At 54.3% G+C, this 16,271-nt stretch overlaps 2 protein-coding genes across 2 annotated transcripts; one reads left to right on the top strand and one right to left on the bottom strand.

The window, feature by feature from the left end:
• Nucleotides 1-473: 473 nt before the first annotated feature.
• On the bottom strand, nt 474-3,328 carry LOC119145898 (acrosin-like). The gene is made up of 5 exons (XM_037382686.1): nt 2,835-3,328; nt 2,316-2,516; nt 1,713-1,978; nt 1,281-1,426; nt 474-815 (listed from the first exon to the last, which is right to left on the bottom strand). Exons 1-5 carry the CDS (start codon nt 2,921-2,923, stop codon nt 474-476), a joined length of 1,044 nt encoding a protein of 347 aa, XP_037238583.1. The 5' UTR covers nt 2,924-3,328.
• Nucleotides 3,329-5,727: 2,399 nt separating this feature from the next.
• Nucleotides 5,728-8,611, top strand: LOC119145897 (acrosin-like). The gene is made up of 5 exons (XM_037382685.1): nt 5,728-6,251; nt 6,569-6,769; nt 7,107-7,372; nt 7,659-7,804; nt 8,270-8,611. The coding sequence occupies exons 1-5, from the start codon at nt 6,163-6,165 to the stop codon at nt 8,609-8,611; spliced, it is 1,044 nt and encodes a 347-aa protein (XP_037238582.1). The 5' UTR covers nt 5,728-6,162.
• Nucleotides 8,612-16,271: the final 7,660 nt, after the last annotated feature.

Below are 16,271 nucleotides of genomic sequence, written 5' to 3'. Positions count from 1 at the left end.
CAAGTTCGCTTGCGCCTCATACAGACGCACACAGGGATCCCACCAGGAGCGGGCCTAAGGCAGTCTGTGCTTCCAGCTGCCATCCCCAAGGCCCTGAGCCCCGCAATGACCTGCCTTCCCTTGTTCCACTGCACCCTCATCCTTCTTGCTGAGCAGGCAGAGCTTCAGCCCTTTGCTGTGACCCTTTGTGCCCGACTTGTCTGCCTGCAGCCTGCTTCCTCCGGCAGGTGCCGGGCGTGGAAGTCCTGGCCTTGCACACGAGACTGAAGAGGACTGGCGCCTGGTTAGCCACAGAACTGAAACACTTTATTGCAGGGACTCAGCCAGCTGAGCTCTTCCGTTGAGAGGAGTGCGGGCAGGACAGAGCAGGCCTTTGACACTGAGGCTGCCTTTGCATCAGCAGGCATTGCCCCAGCGGGAAATGGTGGTGGTGGTGCGCTGCAGCCAGCCCTGGATCCTCTCTGTCCGGCTAATCAAACCTTTTCTCCTATTAGGAACTGCACCAACTTCTGCAGCCAAGAAAGGAAATCCCACAGCTTCTGACCTCTAAATGGGAAGGGTATAAACCTTCCTGCTTCTGTTGGTGTTGGCCTGTGAACGGGGGTGGAGGTGAAGGCTGGCTGCGGCCTTGCAGTAGTCGCTACTGCTGTGTGCAGGCCCATCTGTTCCAGGATCCAGTTGTAGAAGTGCTGGGTGGAGGTGTAGACTCCGGGCTTCTTTGCTCTCGCACAGCCCATCCCCCAGCTGGTCAGGCCAACAAGCCAGAAGTAGTCAGCGCTCTTGTCTTGGCACACAAGAGGCCCACCGCTGTCCCCCTGCAGCAGAGGAGAGAGGATGAAGGGGTTGTTGGGTGGCCACCGTCAGCCCAGTGGCTGGCTCCTTCCCTCTCATGGCACTTCCAGAGCTGTATTTAGTGGCCAGCCAAGCTCTGGAGAAGCTTTCCTGGGAGGGGGCGGTGGGCCTGTAAGGCAGGGCTCGCTCTCCCTGCAGCACAGTTGTCCTGCAGGTGCTGCAGAAGGATGTTGCACGTTTGGGATGGTGAAGCTCTGGGCTGCCAAGGGCACTGGGTGGGCTTTGTGGACATAGTGCCAGGCCTCTGGGACAAGGCAGGCAGGCCCTGGGCAAAGGCGTGCAAAAGGGGAAGGGGGGTAAGGCCCTCAGCAGTGGGGACACAGCAATGGGAGTGTGAGTGGCCAGGAAAAGCCCGTGACGGTGCAGGTTTGGGCGGTTGTGGCGGGGCTGCCCGTGCTGCCGGGGCTTGGCTTGTAGCACGCTCCTACCTGGCAGGTGTCGATGCCACCCTGCGGATAGCCAGCACAGATGTTGTGGGTGTGGATGGCCCCTCTGTACCAGCCGCTGCTGTTACAGACCCCGGCATCAATGAGGTGGACCTGGGCCTCCTGCAGCACATACGCCGATCCTCCAGCTGTGAAGAGCACAGAAAGGAATGAACACCCAGCAGCTCATTGCCAGTTCTCCTTCCCTGCGTGACTGAAGCCCTATCCCGGGGCTTGGCTTTGCATGTGGGGAGGCGCTGGACCGCTCCTTCCTTTCTGCCTTGCTCTGGGTCAGTGGCTCACGCCCCCCTCTCTAAGAGGCATACGTCCCCACAGCCTGATTCTGGCTTTCTCCTCTGCCGTCAGGAAGAGCAACCTGCCTCCCCAAGCTGGCCAAGCTTGCGCTCGCAACGTGACTACATTTTGGGAGCTCACCTCTTGCAGTCCTGGCACCCCAGCCACTGACGTAGCACTCTGTCAGCTCCGAGACTCTCAGCGAGGCATCGGGCACGCAGGCAAGCTGTACATAGCTGTTGCACTGGACAGGCTGCTCCAGTTCCAGCAAGGCAATGTCGTTCCTCCGTGTGATATTACTGAAGTGCTGGTGAACCAGCAGCTGCTTGATGTTGCGCACCTGGGCCTCAGGTCCCAGCTGGGTCAGCTGGGTGGCACCTACCACCACCTGCCACATGGTGATGTTCCTGGAAGGCAGATGGAGAGAGGGCTCAGAGGGAGCAGAGCCACATGCTGCAGCAGCACAGCAGTTGCCCTGCCTTCTGCTTGGCAAGGAAGAGAGAAGAGCAGCACTAGGGAGGGTGCGACAGAGCACGTGCTTCTTGGGCTCAAGGAATGTCGAACTGGAGACTGCTGGGAAGCAGTGGCATGAGCCAGCCTTCTCCTGAGCAGCCTCTCAGGTGGCTGTGGAGTGCCCAGGCACTGGGTGTACTGCAGGGCAACAGGACATGCTGCAGCACGTGCTGCTGTGCTCAGGGCACCTGCTAGAGTGTGGGGCTAGCCCTGAACCCTGGTCCTCCTTACCTGGCCTCGATGAAGCAGTGGGCTGATGTGAGGACCCACTGTGGGCTGATGAGGGAACCCCCGCAGATGTGCGCCGTGCCTCCTTCCAAGGGAGCCTCGATGCTGACGATCCAGGGCCAGGCCCCTGGCTGGGCATTTCGGACACCCACGACGTGTGACATACTGTAGTTCAAAGCCGCAGGCCGAAGGCCGCAGGTGCCTCTGTAACCAGAAACCCCATTCTGGTTAGCTCCATGGAAGCCTTGCGCCATTCCGGCTAAAGGCCAGCCATCTTCCCTCCCTTAAAGGCATGGCCAGAGGGCCCGAGGAAACCCGTGGGGTGCGTGCCCGCTCCCCTTTCCTTGCTTTCTGCTTCAGCCCATAGACGAGCTGTGCCAGCAGCCTGGATGCTGGCAAGGAGCTGAGCCTCCCAGATGGCCTTCAAGAGCCACTGGGGAGGCCATGGGGGATAAGCAGGACCCCTCTAGAGAAGCTCACAAGGGTTGCCCAATCTCCCTCCCAGAGCCTCGGGCCACTTACCCACAGCTATCCCATGTGCCGTGCACAGGACAGCACACGGCCAGCAGGACAACGAGGAGGAGGAGAACATCCATCACTACCAGCAACATGTGGCAGCTGCAAGAACAAGGGCTTGTCACCACCAGTACGGCCGACGATGTACTGCCCGCAATATTCCTGTTGCCTGGGGTTCCCTTGGACGCGGGGCTGATGTCACAGAGTGCCTGGTTCCAGGTGCTGGGCGTGGTGGCGGTGGGGGAGGGATGGGGGGCAACAGGAGGGGTTCCAAGCAGGACTGGAGGCGGAAGCTGGGATCGCACACCCCTGACAGAGCCCCACGCAATGCCCTGCTTGCACGATCAGGGCGGGCAGGCCCCGTGGCAGGCAGCAGCGCCTGGCTCCCAGCTCTGCCTGCTAACAGCTCACAGGGCAACACCCAGCGTGGCCTCGCAGCCTCTTTGGGGAGTTCCCTGCCGCCCTGCTCTCTGCAGCCCTGTGCCACCGGCTCCTTCCCAATAAACAGAACACAACAAAGAACACAATGACTACAGCAGCATGCGCGTGCTTGGGTGTTGAAAAGCCAATCTGTTGATGGCCGTGGCAGCCAAGCAGTGCTGGGCAAGCCAAATAAGCCAAGCACAGCCCAGCAACATCAACCTTCCTGCACAAAGCACAGTGAAATGCAGGTGCAGCACACTCCTCACTGGCCATGTCAGCCACAGCAACGCGCTCTGGCAGGCATCGTGTCCTTGCTGTCTGTGAGTTGGATTGCTATTCTGGGCACACACTGACCATGGCACTTGTGGGAAGGACAAGCAATGTTAAGCTCTAGAGAGAGAGAAGGATGCTCCTGCTCTCAGCCCTACATGCCATTGTCGCAGCTTTGCAAGTGCTTGTGCTGCGATGAAGAGACGGGACGCAGCTTGACGCAAGCAAATGTCAATTTACTGTACAGAGGCCTCTGGACAGAAAGCCGGACTTGTTTGGGGAGGGAGCATGCTCCAGCATCATCCGCAGAGCCATAAGAACTCCTTTCACTGAATGATCAAGAGGAAGCAAAGGGCATGCCCATGTTTCCAGAGATCCCAGTTCAGCTGGAGGCATGCCCTGCAGTCCTGGGTAGGAACAGAGCTGGGAGCTGCAGCACCATGGCTTGCCGGGGCCCAAGCACAGAGCAAGAGGAGGACGGTCCTGGCAGCTTCAGAGGCAGGCCCTTCTGCAGCTCCCGCAGGGGGGGCATGCCTAGGTGGGCAGCAGCTGAGGGCATGCATGCTCAAGCACCTCCAAGTCCTTCCTGCCTCTGGGAGGTGGAGAGGTGGCCAGTGGTTGGCAGGCCTGGTCCTCTTGCAAGGTGGGGACGCTGGGGCTGAGCAGGCACGTCGGCTGACACCGCAGGCCATCCACATGCCTGAGAGGCTCTCTCTCCCCTCTTGCTTGTCACCTCGTCCAGCTTCAGGTTCACTAGTGAGCTGTGCACGCGCACAGGGCTCCCAGCAGCAGCTGGCCCGAGACACTGGGGCTTTCCAAGTGCTGGCTGCCTGTGGCCTGTCTTGCCGTCGGCCTTTGCTAGCAGCCAGGCCTGGGGACCCACCGTGTGGCAGGTGCAGAATGGGACCACACAGGAAGGGCTTTGGGGTGGCTCTCCAAAAGAAGCCAGTGGGTACTGTGGTGATTAGGCGCAGGGCTCAGGCAAGCAAGGCAGCCAGCACTTTGCTTCTGTGTGACCGGCTCCTTGATCCCCCCTTCTCTCCATTTGCCGTGCTTATACGTGCCCCTCATCTTCCCTGAGTCCTGCCTCTCTCAGCCCTGCTCTCCTCCCAGACACAGGGCCAACCCCAGTTATTTTTTCCCCCCTTTGCTCCCAGGTTTGCCCCATCTGTCAACACACATGGTCTTTGGGTGTTGTTAGCTAGGTCACCTTGGACTTGTGTGCCATTACTGACGGGCTTGCCTGGGAACTGCTGTCCCTGCCAGAGTCCTCTCCACCAAATGACCCCAATCTCTTCCTTCAAGCGTCTGTGAAGTGTGGCCACTCTGACGGCATTCCCTGCTAGCCACCTGCCAAAACTGGTGCTGAAAGAGCAGGGTTTCCCCAGCAGACAAGTTGTCTTCTCCAAGGCCGCCTTCTGCCTGCTCTCAGCAGACACATGGGAACCGGCTGCCGGTCCCTTTTCAAAACACAAAGCAGATTTGAGCCCGCTTGCTTGGAGGCCAGTTCTGGGGCCTAGGAAGCTCTGCTGCACCTCAAGGGCCTTGAGAGCAGCTCTTCCACTTTCAGACAGAGCCTGCGTGGTCCTCCTCCTCGGGACCCGATTGCTCCCTCCGCTGTGCGCCTTATGCCTCGCCACAGAAGCCAGGATGGCAGCAGGGAGCTGCCGCACCTTTCACAAGCTTGGAGGCTGCCATCCTTCAAGCCACGGCTCTCGACCCTCCAGGGACCTAGCCCTGCTGTGCAAATGCAATGCACGTGCCTGGCTCCTGCTTCTCTCCTGCACTCCAGCAGGTGATTGAGCAAGGCTCCTCCAGTCAGTGGCAGAAGACAGACTGATGAGGTGAGAGTGATGAAAGATCTCGCAAAGCTGCGAACAATGGCATGTAGGGCTGAGAGCAGGAGCATCCTTCTCTCTCTGGAGCTTCACGTTGATTGCCCTTGCCACAAGTGCCATGGTCAGTGGGTGCCCAGAACAGCAATCCAACTCACAGACAGCAAGTACACGACGCCTGCCAGAGCGCGTTGCTGTGGCTGACATAGCCAGTGAGGAGTGTGCTGCACCTGCATTTCACTGTGCTTTGTGCAGGAAGGTTGATGTTGCTGGGCTGTGCTTGGCTTATTTGGCTTGCCCAGAACTGCTTGGTGCCACGGCCATCAACAGATTGGCTCTTCAACACCCAAGCACGCACATGCTGCTGTAGTCATTGTGTTCTTTGTTGTGTGTCTGTTTATTGGGAAGGAGCCGGTGGCACAGGGCTGCAGAGAGCAGGGCGGCAGGGAACTCCCCAAAGAGGCTGCGAGGCCACGCTGGGTGTTGCCCTGTGAGCTGTTAGCAGGCAGAGCTGGGAGCCAGGCGCTGCTGCCTGCCACGGGGCCTGCCCACCCTGATCGTGCAAGCAGGGCATTGCGTGGGGCTCTGTCAGGGGTGTGCGATCCCAGCTTCCGCCTCCAGTCCTGCTTGGAACCCCTCCTGTTGCCCCCCATCCCTCCCCCACCGCCACCACGCCCAGCACCTGGAACCAGGCACTCTGTGACATCAGCCCCGCGTCCAAGGGAACCCCAGGCAACAGGAATATTGCGGGCAGTACATCGTCGGCCGTACTGGTGGTGACAAGCCCTTGTTCTTGCAGCTGCCACATGTTGCTGGTAGTGATGGATGTTCTCCTCCTCCTCGTTGTCCTGCTGGCCGTGTGCTGTCCTGTGCACGGCACATGGGATAGCTGTGGGTAAGTGGCCCGAGGCTCTGGGAGGGAGATTGGGCAACCCTTGTGAGCTTCTCTAGAGGGGTCCTGCTTATCCCCCATGGCCTCCCCAGTGGCTCTTGAAGGCCATCTGGGAGGCTCAGCTCCTTGCCAGCATCCAGGCTGCTGGCACAGCTCGTCTATGGGCTGAAGCAGAAAGCAAGGAAAGGGGAGCGGGCACGCACCCCACGGGTTTCCTCGGGCCCTCTGGCCATGCCTTTAAGGGAGGGAAGATGGCTGGCCTTTAGCCGGAATGGCGCAGGCTTCCATGGAGCTAACCAGAATGGGGTTTCTGGTTACAGAGGCACCTGCGGCCTTCGGCCTGCGGCTTTGAACTACAGTATGTCACACGTCGTGGGTGTCCGAAATGCCCAGCCAGGGGCCTGGCCCTGGATCGTCAGCATCGAGGCTCCCTTGGAAGGAGGCACGGCGCACATCTGCGGGGGTTCCCTCATCAGCCCACAGTGGGTCCTCACATCAGCCCACTGCTTCATCGAGGCCAGGTAAGGAGGACCAGGGTTCAGGGCTAGCCCCACACTCTAGCAGGTGCCCTGAGCACAGCAGCACGTGCTGCAGCATGTCCTGTTGCCCTGCAGTACACCCAGTGCCTGGGCACTCCACAGCCACCTGAGAGGCTGCTCAGGAGAAGGCTGGCTCATGCCACTGCTTCCCAGCAGTCTCCAGTTCGACATTCCTTGAGCCCAAGAAGCACGTGCTCTGTCGCACCCTCCCTAGTGCTGCTCTTCTCTCTTCCTTGCCAAGCAGAAGGCAGGGCAACTGCTGTGCTGCTGCAGCATGTGGCTCTGCTCCCTCTGAGCCCTCTCTCCATCTGCCTTCCAGGAACATCACCATGTGGCAGGTGGTGGTAGGTGCCACCCAGCTGACCCAGCTGGGACCTGAGGCCCAGGTGCGCAACATCAAGCAGCTGCTGGTTCACCAGCACTTCAGTAATATCACACGGAGGAACGACATTGCCTTGCTGGAACTGGAGCAGCCTGTCCAGTGCAACAGCTATGTACAGCTTGCCTGCGTGCCCGATGCCTCGCTGAGAGTCTCGGAGCTGACAGAGTGCTACGTCAGTGGCTGGGGTGCCAGGACTGCAAGAGGTGAGCTCCCAAAATGTAGTCACGTTGCGAGCGCAAGCTTGGCCAGCTTGGGGAGGCAGGTTGCTCTTCCTGACGGCAGAGGAGAAAGCCAGAATCAGGCTGTGGGGACGTATGCCTCTTAGAGAGGGGGGCGTGAGCCACTGACCCAGAGCAAGGCAGAAAGGAAGGAGCGGTCCAGCGCCTCCCCACATGCAAAGCCAAGCCCCGGGATAGGGCTTCAGTCACGCAGGGAAGGAGAACTGGCAATGAGCTGCTGGGTGTTCATTCCTTTCTGTGCTCTTCACAGCTGGAGGATCGGCGTATGTGCTGCAGGAGGCCCAGGTCCACCTCATTGATGCCGGGGTCTGTAACAGCAGCGGCTGGTACAGAGGGGCCATCCACACCCACAACATCTGTGCTGGCTATCCGCAGGGTGGCATCGACACCTGCCAGGTAGGAGCGTGCTACAAGCCAAGCCCCGGCAGCACGGGCAGCCCCGCCACAACCGCCCAAACCTGCACCGTCACGGGCTTTTCCTGGCCACTCACACTCCCATTGCTGTGTCCCCACTGCTGAGGGCCTTACCCCCCTTCCCCTTTTGCACGCCTTTGCCCAGGGCCTGCCTGCCTTGTCCCAGAGGCCTGGCACTATGTCCACAAAGCCCACCCAGTGCCCTTGGCAGCCCAGAGCTTCACCATCCCAAACGTGCAACATCCTTCTGCAGCACCTGCAGGACAACTGTGCTGCAGGGAGAGCGAGCCCTGCCTTACAGGCCCACCGCCCCCTCCCAGGAAAGCTTCTCCAGAGCTTGGCTGGCCACTAAATACAGCTCTGGAAGTGCCATGAGAGGGAAGGAGCCAGCCACTGGGCTGACGGTGGCCACCCAACAACCCCTTCATCCTCTCTCCTCTGCTGCAGGGGGACAGCGGTGGGCCTCTTGTGTGCCAAGACAAGAGCGCTGACTACTTCTGGCTTGTTGGCCTGACCAGCTGGGGGATGGGCTGTGCGAGAGCAAAGAAGCCCGGAGTCTACACCTCCACCCAGCACTTCTACAACTGGATCCTGGAACAGATGGGCCTGCACACAGCAGTAGCGACTACTGCAAGGCCGCAGCCAGCCTTCACCTCCACCCCCGTTCACAGGCCAACACCAACAGAAGCAGGAAGGTTTATACCCTTCCCATTTAGAGGTCAGAAGCTGTGGGATTTCCTTTCTTGGCTGCAGAAGTTGGTGCAGTTCCTAATAGGAGAAAAGGTTTGATTAGCCGGACAGAGAGGATCCAGGGCTGGCTGCAGCGCACCACCACCACCATTTCCCGCTGGGGCAATGCCTGCTGATGCAAAGGCAGCCTCAGTGTCAAAGGCCTGCTCTGTCCTGCCCGCACTCCTCTCAACGGAAGAGCTCAGCTGGCTGAGTCCCTGCAATAAAGTGTTTCAGTTCTGTGGCTAACCAGGCGCCAGTCCTCTTCAGTCTCGTGTGCAAGGCCAGGACTTCCACGCCCGGCACCTGCCGGAGGAAGCAGGCTGCAGGCAGACAAGTCGGGCACAAAGGGTCACAGCAAAGGGCTGAAGCTCTGCCTGCTCAGCAAGAAGGATGAGGGTGCAGTGGAACAAGGGAAGGCAGGTCATTGCGGGGCTCAGGGCCTTGGGGATGGCAGCTGGAAGCACAGACTGCCTTAGGCCCGCTCCTGGTGGGATCCCTGTGTGCGTCTGTATGAGGCGCAAGCGAACTTGAACGTGGACTCTCAGGGCCCAGGAAACACAGATCTAGAAAGACCCAAGGCTTGCACCAGGCACTGGTGAGGGAGCCTTGGCCTTGAGCCCCACATATGACATGGACTTAATTACTAGACTGTTATCTGAGGCATCTACGAACACGCTGTGCTTATGAATCCAGGGAGTGAAGCTGTGTTTCTGTTTCAGTAGCCTCATCCTCTGGTCTCATGGTTTAATGCCGGCCGGCAACCAAGCACCACGCAGCCGCCTGCTCACTCCTCCTCATCCGGAGGGCTGGGGAGGAGAATCAGAAAGGAATGTAAAACTTGAGGGTTGAGTTAAGAGCAATTTCATAATTTAAACAGAATAAAGAGGTAAGAACATCAGTAATAACAATGATAATAGTAACAATTAGGATGGAAAGGTGGGGGAAAAGGGTAAAATCCAAAGGAAAAGGGAAAAGGAGAAAAAAACCCCCAAGTGATGCACAGTACAACTGCTCACCACCTGCTGACTGATGCGCAGCCAGTCTCCGAGCAACGATCCCTCCCCAGCTAACCCTCCTACTTTCTATACCAAGCATGACGTCCCATGGTATGGAATACCTCTTTGGCTGGTTCAGGGCAGCTGACCTGGCTGTGTCCCTTCCCAGTCTCTTGTGCTCCCCCAGCACTCTGGCTGGCAAGGCCCAAGAATCCAAAAAGTCCTTGACTTTAGTATAAACATTACCCAGCAACAACTAAGAACATCAGTGTGGCTATCAACATTGTTCTCACATCACAGGCAAAACACAGCACTGTACTAGCCACTAAGAAGAAAATTAACTCTATCCCAGCTGAAACCAGGACATGTGGAAACCCAGGAAAGGCCTGGACTGCATTCACATGGGTGTAAGCAGTGGCTACATCTGCAGGGATACTTGTCAAGGTATTGCTTTGTCTGTGTCAATCTGTTTTGCCCTTCACATTCATTGTGGCACTCTCTCTGTGTGTATGTGCGTGTCTGGCTCTTTGGAATGCAGCTGCACGCACGTGGGAAGATCCATTTAGGCTGGCATAGGAGCAGCCCCCCAGGTGCCCACCTCATTCAGATCAACCAGACCTGAAAGGAGAAATCCCACAGTGTTCAGAAGCCTGCTGGCTCTGGCTGCTCCGTAACGGAGTGGGCAAGGAAACCCAAAGCAACTCTGCAGCAGAGATCACCGGGTGGGCAGGGAGGCAGCTCTGACTGCCCCACAAACAAAGCAGCGAAAGCCATTTATCCTCACATCCTCTTCCTGAGCTTTCCCCAACACCATTCTTTTACCTTCAGCAAAAATCTCTCCCTATTACCAGCAACACTGCCCTGAAACCAGAAATTGCACATCCTCTTCTTCATTCTCCCCTTTCAGACTCCTTTTCCCAACACTACAAGCAGAACAACATCAAGGCAATTAATAATTAACTTCCCCTCCATCATTATCAATACATTGCCATCAAGTATCATGAGTGTATATTTACTTCTTGTTCCATGATTGTTTCTCAAGGCCAAAAAACCAAACCCACTTATGGGACTTCTTCCCATTGTCCTTTGCATGTACCAAAAGAACATGAACTGCCATGCTGTATTGGAGATTATGCTTCCCTTCCTAGGCCATTTCTCTTGATCACCTAAGGTATACAAGGGCCACCAGTGATGACAATATTCGGCCCATTTTGTCTGAGTGGCGGGGTCACCCCAAAACTTGCACCAGCATCTTAATAAACAACCCAAAAGAACTCTGAAGAACCAACTCCCTCTAGCAGAATGACCAGATCCCGTGTGTACTGCGGCGAATTAAGAGACGCGACGCAGCTTGATGCAAGCAAATGTCGATTTATTGTACACAATCACGAGTTTATATATGTTTTCAGAAGCTGCGTGCTTTAAACAGATTGGTTCTTTAAGCTAAGAATTACGTACTAGGCAATCCCTGATTGGTGGTTAACTGCCATCAATTAACAGCAAGGTGTTATCTTTCCTTGGCACCATCCTTGGCGCCATCCGTCTCCCACTCCCCTGTGCTCTGTAAACATGCCTCATCATGTTAATTGTTGTCTAGACAAGCTTGAGCACATTCCCCTCAGTTAACTGATGGCCACGCATGGTCCTAGTTTCCAGCCCGCTCCTGCAGTGTACAAAGTTTCAAAATCACAAACACTCAATACCTAAACCAGACCCTGCAAACAAAACTGGACAGAGGCAAAATCCAGCAAACAAAATCCAACAAAGTTTCACATGAGCGTGAGGCAAAATCTGGGCTCTGGGCATCCGCGTAACAGCATATGGATTGGACAATTGTGCACTTCAAATATCCCGGGGGGACTCTGACCCACCAGGGGGACTTCAACCCGCAATGCGATACGACTTCTTTGTAAGCAACCTCAGTGTTTATGACCATGTCGCTGTTATCCCAGAGAGCTGTCACGGAGATTCACCTGGCCAGGGAATCTCAGAACCCTGGCAAAACTACTCCGGTGCGTGCTTGCGGTGGTCATGATTTCTCTGGTCTGTCGAGATTCTGGAAAGCGGGTCCCGTTTGGTCACCATGTTCTGTTACTGAAAATCATAACCAAGAAAGCTTTCTGAGCCAAAGGACAGTTTAGGAAGCTGACAGTGGTTTATTGCCATGCTGGATGCACGGTGGATTTTTCCTCCTAACCCACACACCAAGTTCTCGAGGGTACACATTACAGAGGATAATACGGCACACTGGAAGGACACGCTGGAGCAGCTCAAGGAGAAGGTGCTGCCGACAGAGGCCCATGATGTGGCTGGGTGAGTGCAGTGGGGATGGGGATGGCTTTGGGCATCTCGCCCTGTTCCTTCCAGCTATCCCAGCTGGTGCTCGCGAGGTACCCTGGCATCGGAGCACTTTAGCCAGCGAAGAGTGGGGATGCTGATCAGGAATCAGTGCCTTCTCCTCCCACCAGTAGCAGGTTCCTGACATGAAAGGAGGCGGGAGGAGGGGGCACGTGCAGGACAGAGCCCTCCCAAACCAGAAGTGGGGAGTGGGTGCAGAGGCTTTCTGGAGCAAGGCTGGGGGGGGACGGCTCGTCTCCCCAAGCATTTGAGTAGGAGATCGTGATCTCCCACTACCACAATTACTTTATCCTAGTGGTGCAGATTATCTCAAAATTTTACTGAATCTTCCTATATTTTGTGTTTATGTAACAGCTAGTTACAAGAAGATTTTGATTCTAAGGAATTAACCTTCATGATAGAATTACATTAATACTTATTGACCAGTGAGGTATGAATCGCTGTGCTGCTTGTTATCGCAGACTGTTATTTGAAATCCCTGTGCTATAGACCATACTAAGCTACTAAGCTACTAAGGACTACCCTACTCTCAGACCACAACCAGAGCGCCCAGGTTCTGTTGTGTATGGGATGAGTTATTGGACAGCTTGGCAAGGCCGATATCCAGCTGTCCCACTTGGCAACAAAACTAACTTTTAAGGTGTCCTGAAGTGAACTACCTTCATTATAATACCAAAAAATCATGCCCACAGGTCAAGTAGACCCTTGCCCAGCTGAAGACCCTTCCCCTGTGCAAGCATAGTAACAGAAAAGGATGACACAGCAAATATAACAATTATATGCAAATTACTAACCAATCATTGTAATTGGGAGTGTATGACTGCGGCGAATGAAGAGACGGGACGCAGCTTGATGCAAGCAAGTGTCCATTTATTAGTGATTTTCTTACAATTATATATGTTTCTACCTTCTACATATTACACACTGATTGGTTAAATCTTAAGCGTAAAAAACACTAATTGGTTAATTTTTAAGGCACACCGTTAGAACAATAGATACTTACTAGTTTATCTTGACCTAGCAATAATTTTTATTCCAAGGTTAGGGAGTTTCTTTCTACGCAGCTTTCTTAATTACATATCGGCGCCATCCATTCCCTTATCTGGCTACTTGTTTCTCTGTCCGTCTGGTTGCCTCCTTAACTGTGCCGGCTCAGGGGTCTGCAGTTAGCTTGTTCCTTTGCTCCCAGGGCTTGTGTCCTACAAGTTCTAACAAGTCTCTATTCATCAGGCTATCAGTACTTGGACTCTTGTCCTTGAGGCCTTGTCCTACATATGACCTTGTAATTTTCTGTATAAATGTAACAGTAAAACCTACACAGGTGTGCCTGATTTGTGGAGATGCCACCGAGCACCCAGCGCTGCAATAAAGGAGTGCCTGCTGCTCTAATGCTGCAATGGTGTTAAGAGGTTTGACTCCCAATTTCGGTGACAGTGGTGACAGGTGGAAGGTGTGGTTAAGCAGAACAGCTTGTAACAACTCTATAAAAAAAAGGAACCAACATTGGACGGAACGTTCCCCCACCGGACATGGAAACGTATCGGACTGTCGGGACACGGCAGCTCCGGGGTGGTAGCTGTTGCTGTAAGCCTTTCCTTCTTAACTTCTTTCTTTCCTTCCTTCCTCTCTTAATCTGTCACTCTCACTCCCCCTTTGCATTCACGTATTTCTTGTTGGGCAAATAAAGTTCCTTGGCTCTTGACTCCATTTTGAGTCTTCATTCTGTTCCCGAGAATACAAACAGAACCACGCTCCGGTCTCAGACGGGCATGTAACATTTTAATTGGTGTCACGGACAGGATTCTCAGTGAAACAGAAATTGCCAGGTTCTTTATGAGAGACTCTTGTGTGTGTGCCTGAGACCTACCTTGGTACGAAGTGAGTGCAGAGTCTGAGTCCGCGGTTCTGTTTGTCCGTGAGGAAAAGAGGTGAAGAAGGACTAAGCGACAGAATTGAACAAGAGACGAGTCTCTAAAGCAGTTTAAAAGTGTGACCTCCAGAGGGTGAAGGGAGGTGGGTGTAGTAGCAGCGAACATACAGTGAGGCCATCTCAGGACAAAATAACCCCTCTTTGGTGAAAGGAGTGCCCACACTTCTACAGAGGTTCGTGATGTTTCCCCCACTAAAGTATGGGGCGGAGATTTATATAAACTGGATGATTTTTGGGAACCTATCATGCTCGCCGAGCTCCCCAAGGGTGAGAATGAGCAAAAAATCAGTGGTTCCAACCACTATAGTGTAGTGGATAGGGTCATGATATTGCAGACGGAGGCTAAAGTTGGGCCTGGGAAGAGGAAATCCATAAGTTGTGCCATTTTAGGAGCAAGTTGGGCAGGAGCCCTGGAAGATAGGAGGCAAAGATTGTGTCAAGATGATACCGTGGTAGATTCCTTGAAAATGGCAGTTAAAACTCAGAGAGCAGTTAGAAGAGACCAAACAGCTCTTAGAGCAGGAGAGAAACCAGAATGCTTTGTTAAAAGAAACATTATGAGAAGAATTGCGGAAAGCAAGTGAGTCGTTTTGGAAGGTAGAGTTGAAGTTAACAGAGAAAGGGATTAGACAAATATATCCCCAGGGGGATTTACAGAGAGCAAAAGACACAGCAGAAAACGCACCTCACATGTATCCTCTTGTTAAGACTGAGTATTTATATGAGACAGACAATGACACTTGTCCCCAGATTGTTACTAAGCAACTGAGTTAGCAAAATTAAGGAAGGATTTTGCAAGGACTCCAAAGGAATCCAAAACAGAATATGTTTGGAAAGTGTCCTTGTCAGGAGGAGATGGGATTTTGTTGTCAGAGAAGGAAGCAGAAGGATACTGGGGTCCAGGTGTGTTTTTAACTACTGGCAACCATCGGGCCCCATGGTCATTAACACAGAGGGCAGACTATTGGGCTGGGGGACTGAACCCTTTGGAGAGGGGAGACCCCCTAGCCATAACCGGTATGATGGATCAGCTGGTAGAAAGTGTACAAGAGGCAGCTTGCCTGCAGATGATGTATGACAGAAGGCTGGAGTGCCACCAGGGCTCTCCCATGATGATGCCTGTGGACCCAGAAGGATGACTCCTCTAATCTGAGGATTAATCTAATCCTGATTCTTTAAAACCCATTGGGATCCAGCTCCAGGGGAAGATACAAAATACCCCCATATCAGACAGAGTTAGGTGGGGGGAAGTTGCCCAAGAGCTAATTAACTTTGGGAGAAAACGTGGTCTCGTTGGTGGATCCTGGCAAAGACTGAAACGAGAGCTGTACAAACTGCGGGAAAAGCTGAGGGATGCCTCGCACAGGCTCCAAGAAGTCAGAATTCGAAATGGGTCCAATTTACTGATCCTGGCAGAGGGAGGCCCCTAAGCCGACTGGTGGCAGCTGGGGCTCCAGGGAGGTATTCTCTAGGATCTAATGGATGGGCTCCTGGCCTAGAAATTGGAGAAAGTTGTACAGACTTGGTCAGGGCATAAAGTCCGTTTTGAGCCAACCCCTCGTGCCCCACCATCAATAGGCATGGGGGAAAAAGCTGATGAGGTAAAAAGGGCAAAGGGAAACTAGATCCTCCGTCCCCCGAAGGTGGGAAGGGAACGGAGGGTGGATGTTTATTAGGCAACTCACCTTAAATTTGAGAGGAGATTTAATGATTACAGTGGCTGTAGGAACACGGAGAAAAACCCAGTAACCTTTTTAACTGACACGGGAGCACAAATCACTGCACTGATGCATAGTGAGGTGGAGCAATGTGGAATTTTGACTTTGTATAAAAACCTGATTGTCTTAAATGCTTTAGGGAAAACTCTGTCAGTACCTATGGCCTTGGTAACATTATGGTTGCCTGGGGAGGCAGAACCAGTTAGCACCAAGGTTGCAATAGGCCCTTTTCTGACAAATCTTTTGGTCATAGATATATTGAGGGGCAGACAGTGGTATGAGCCAGGGGAATTCATGGTCCTTTGGCATTTCTCAGATCAGAGAATTAGCTGAAACGTCCTGGGCAGAAGTGCGCCTGCTGCAAGCAGCACCTACCCTCCCCGCTTCCAGGATGACTAATGTGAAAGCCTGTCCCTTGCCATTAGGGGCCCAGGAGGGGATAGCTCCTGTGATCGAGGATCTTAAACAGCAGGGCATTTTAACACTCACCCTCTCCCCATACAATTCCCCAGTGTGGCCAGTTCGTAAATCAAAGGGGAAGAGGAGACTGACTGTAGATTATCCTTGACTTAATGCAGACACTGGTCCCTTGACAGCAGCAGTGCCTAATGGAGCTGAGCTCACCTCACTCATTCAGGAGCAGGCTCATGCGGTGATGGCCACAGCTGATGTGAAAGAGATGTTTGTCATGGGTCCCCTGCAAGAGGAGGACCGTG

Source organism: Falco rusticolus, chromosome 4 (genome assembly GCF_015220075.1).
Source record: "Falco rusticolus isolate bFalRus1 chromosome 4, bFalRus1.pri, whole genome shotgun sequence".
In the NCBI taxonomy this organism is placed as follows: Eukaryota; Metazoa; Chordata; class Aves; order Falconiformes; family Falconidae; genus Falco; species Falco rusticolus.
Note: the sequence above shows the minus strand (reverse complement) of the source record. Positions and strands in the feature narration are given on the sequence as shown.

What these genes read in the sequence shown, in the direction of transcription:
- LOC119145898 (XM_037382686.1), bottom strand. Translation starts at nt 2,923, where the DNA reads ATGTTGCTGGTAGTGATGGATGTTCTCCTCCTCCTCGTTGTCCTGCTG. An exon ending in GGGTGCCAGGACTGCAAGAG is followed by an intron (nt 1,427 to 1,712) that starts GTGAGCTCCCAA and finishes TGCTCTTCACAG; the next exon opens with CTGGAGGATCGGCGTATGTG. An exon ending in GTGGCATCGACACCTGCCAG is followed by an intron (nt 816 to 1,280) that starts GTAGGAGCGTGC and finishes CCTCTGCTGCAG; the next exon opens with GGGGACAGCGGTGGGCCTCT.
- LOC119145897 (XM_037382685.1), top strand. Translation starts at nt 6,163, where the DNA reads ATGTTGCTGGTAGTGATGGATGTTCTCCTCCTCCTCGTTGTCCTGCTG. An exon ending in GGCACATGGGATAGCTGTGG is followed by an intron (nt 6,252 to 6,568) that starts GTAAGTGGCCCG and finishes TTCTGGTTACAG; the next exon opens with AGGCACCTGCGGCCTTCGGC. An exon ending in GTGGCATCGACACCTGCCAG is followed by an intron (nt 7,805 to 8,269) that starts GTAGGAGCGTGC and finishes CCTCTGCTGCAG; the next exon opens with GGGGACAGCGGTGGGCCTCT.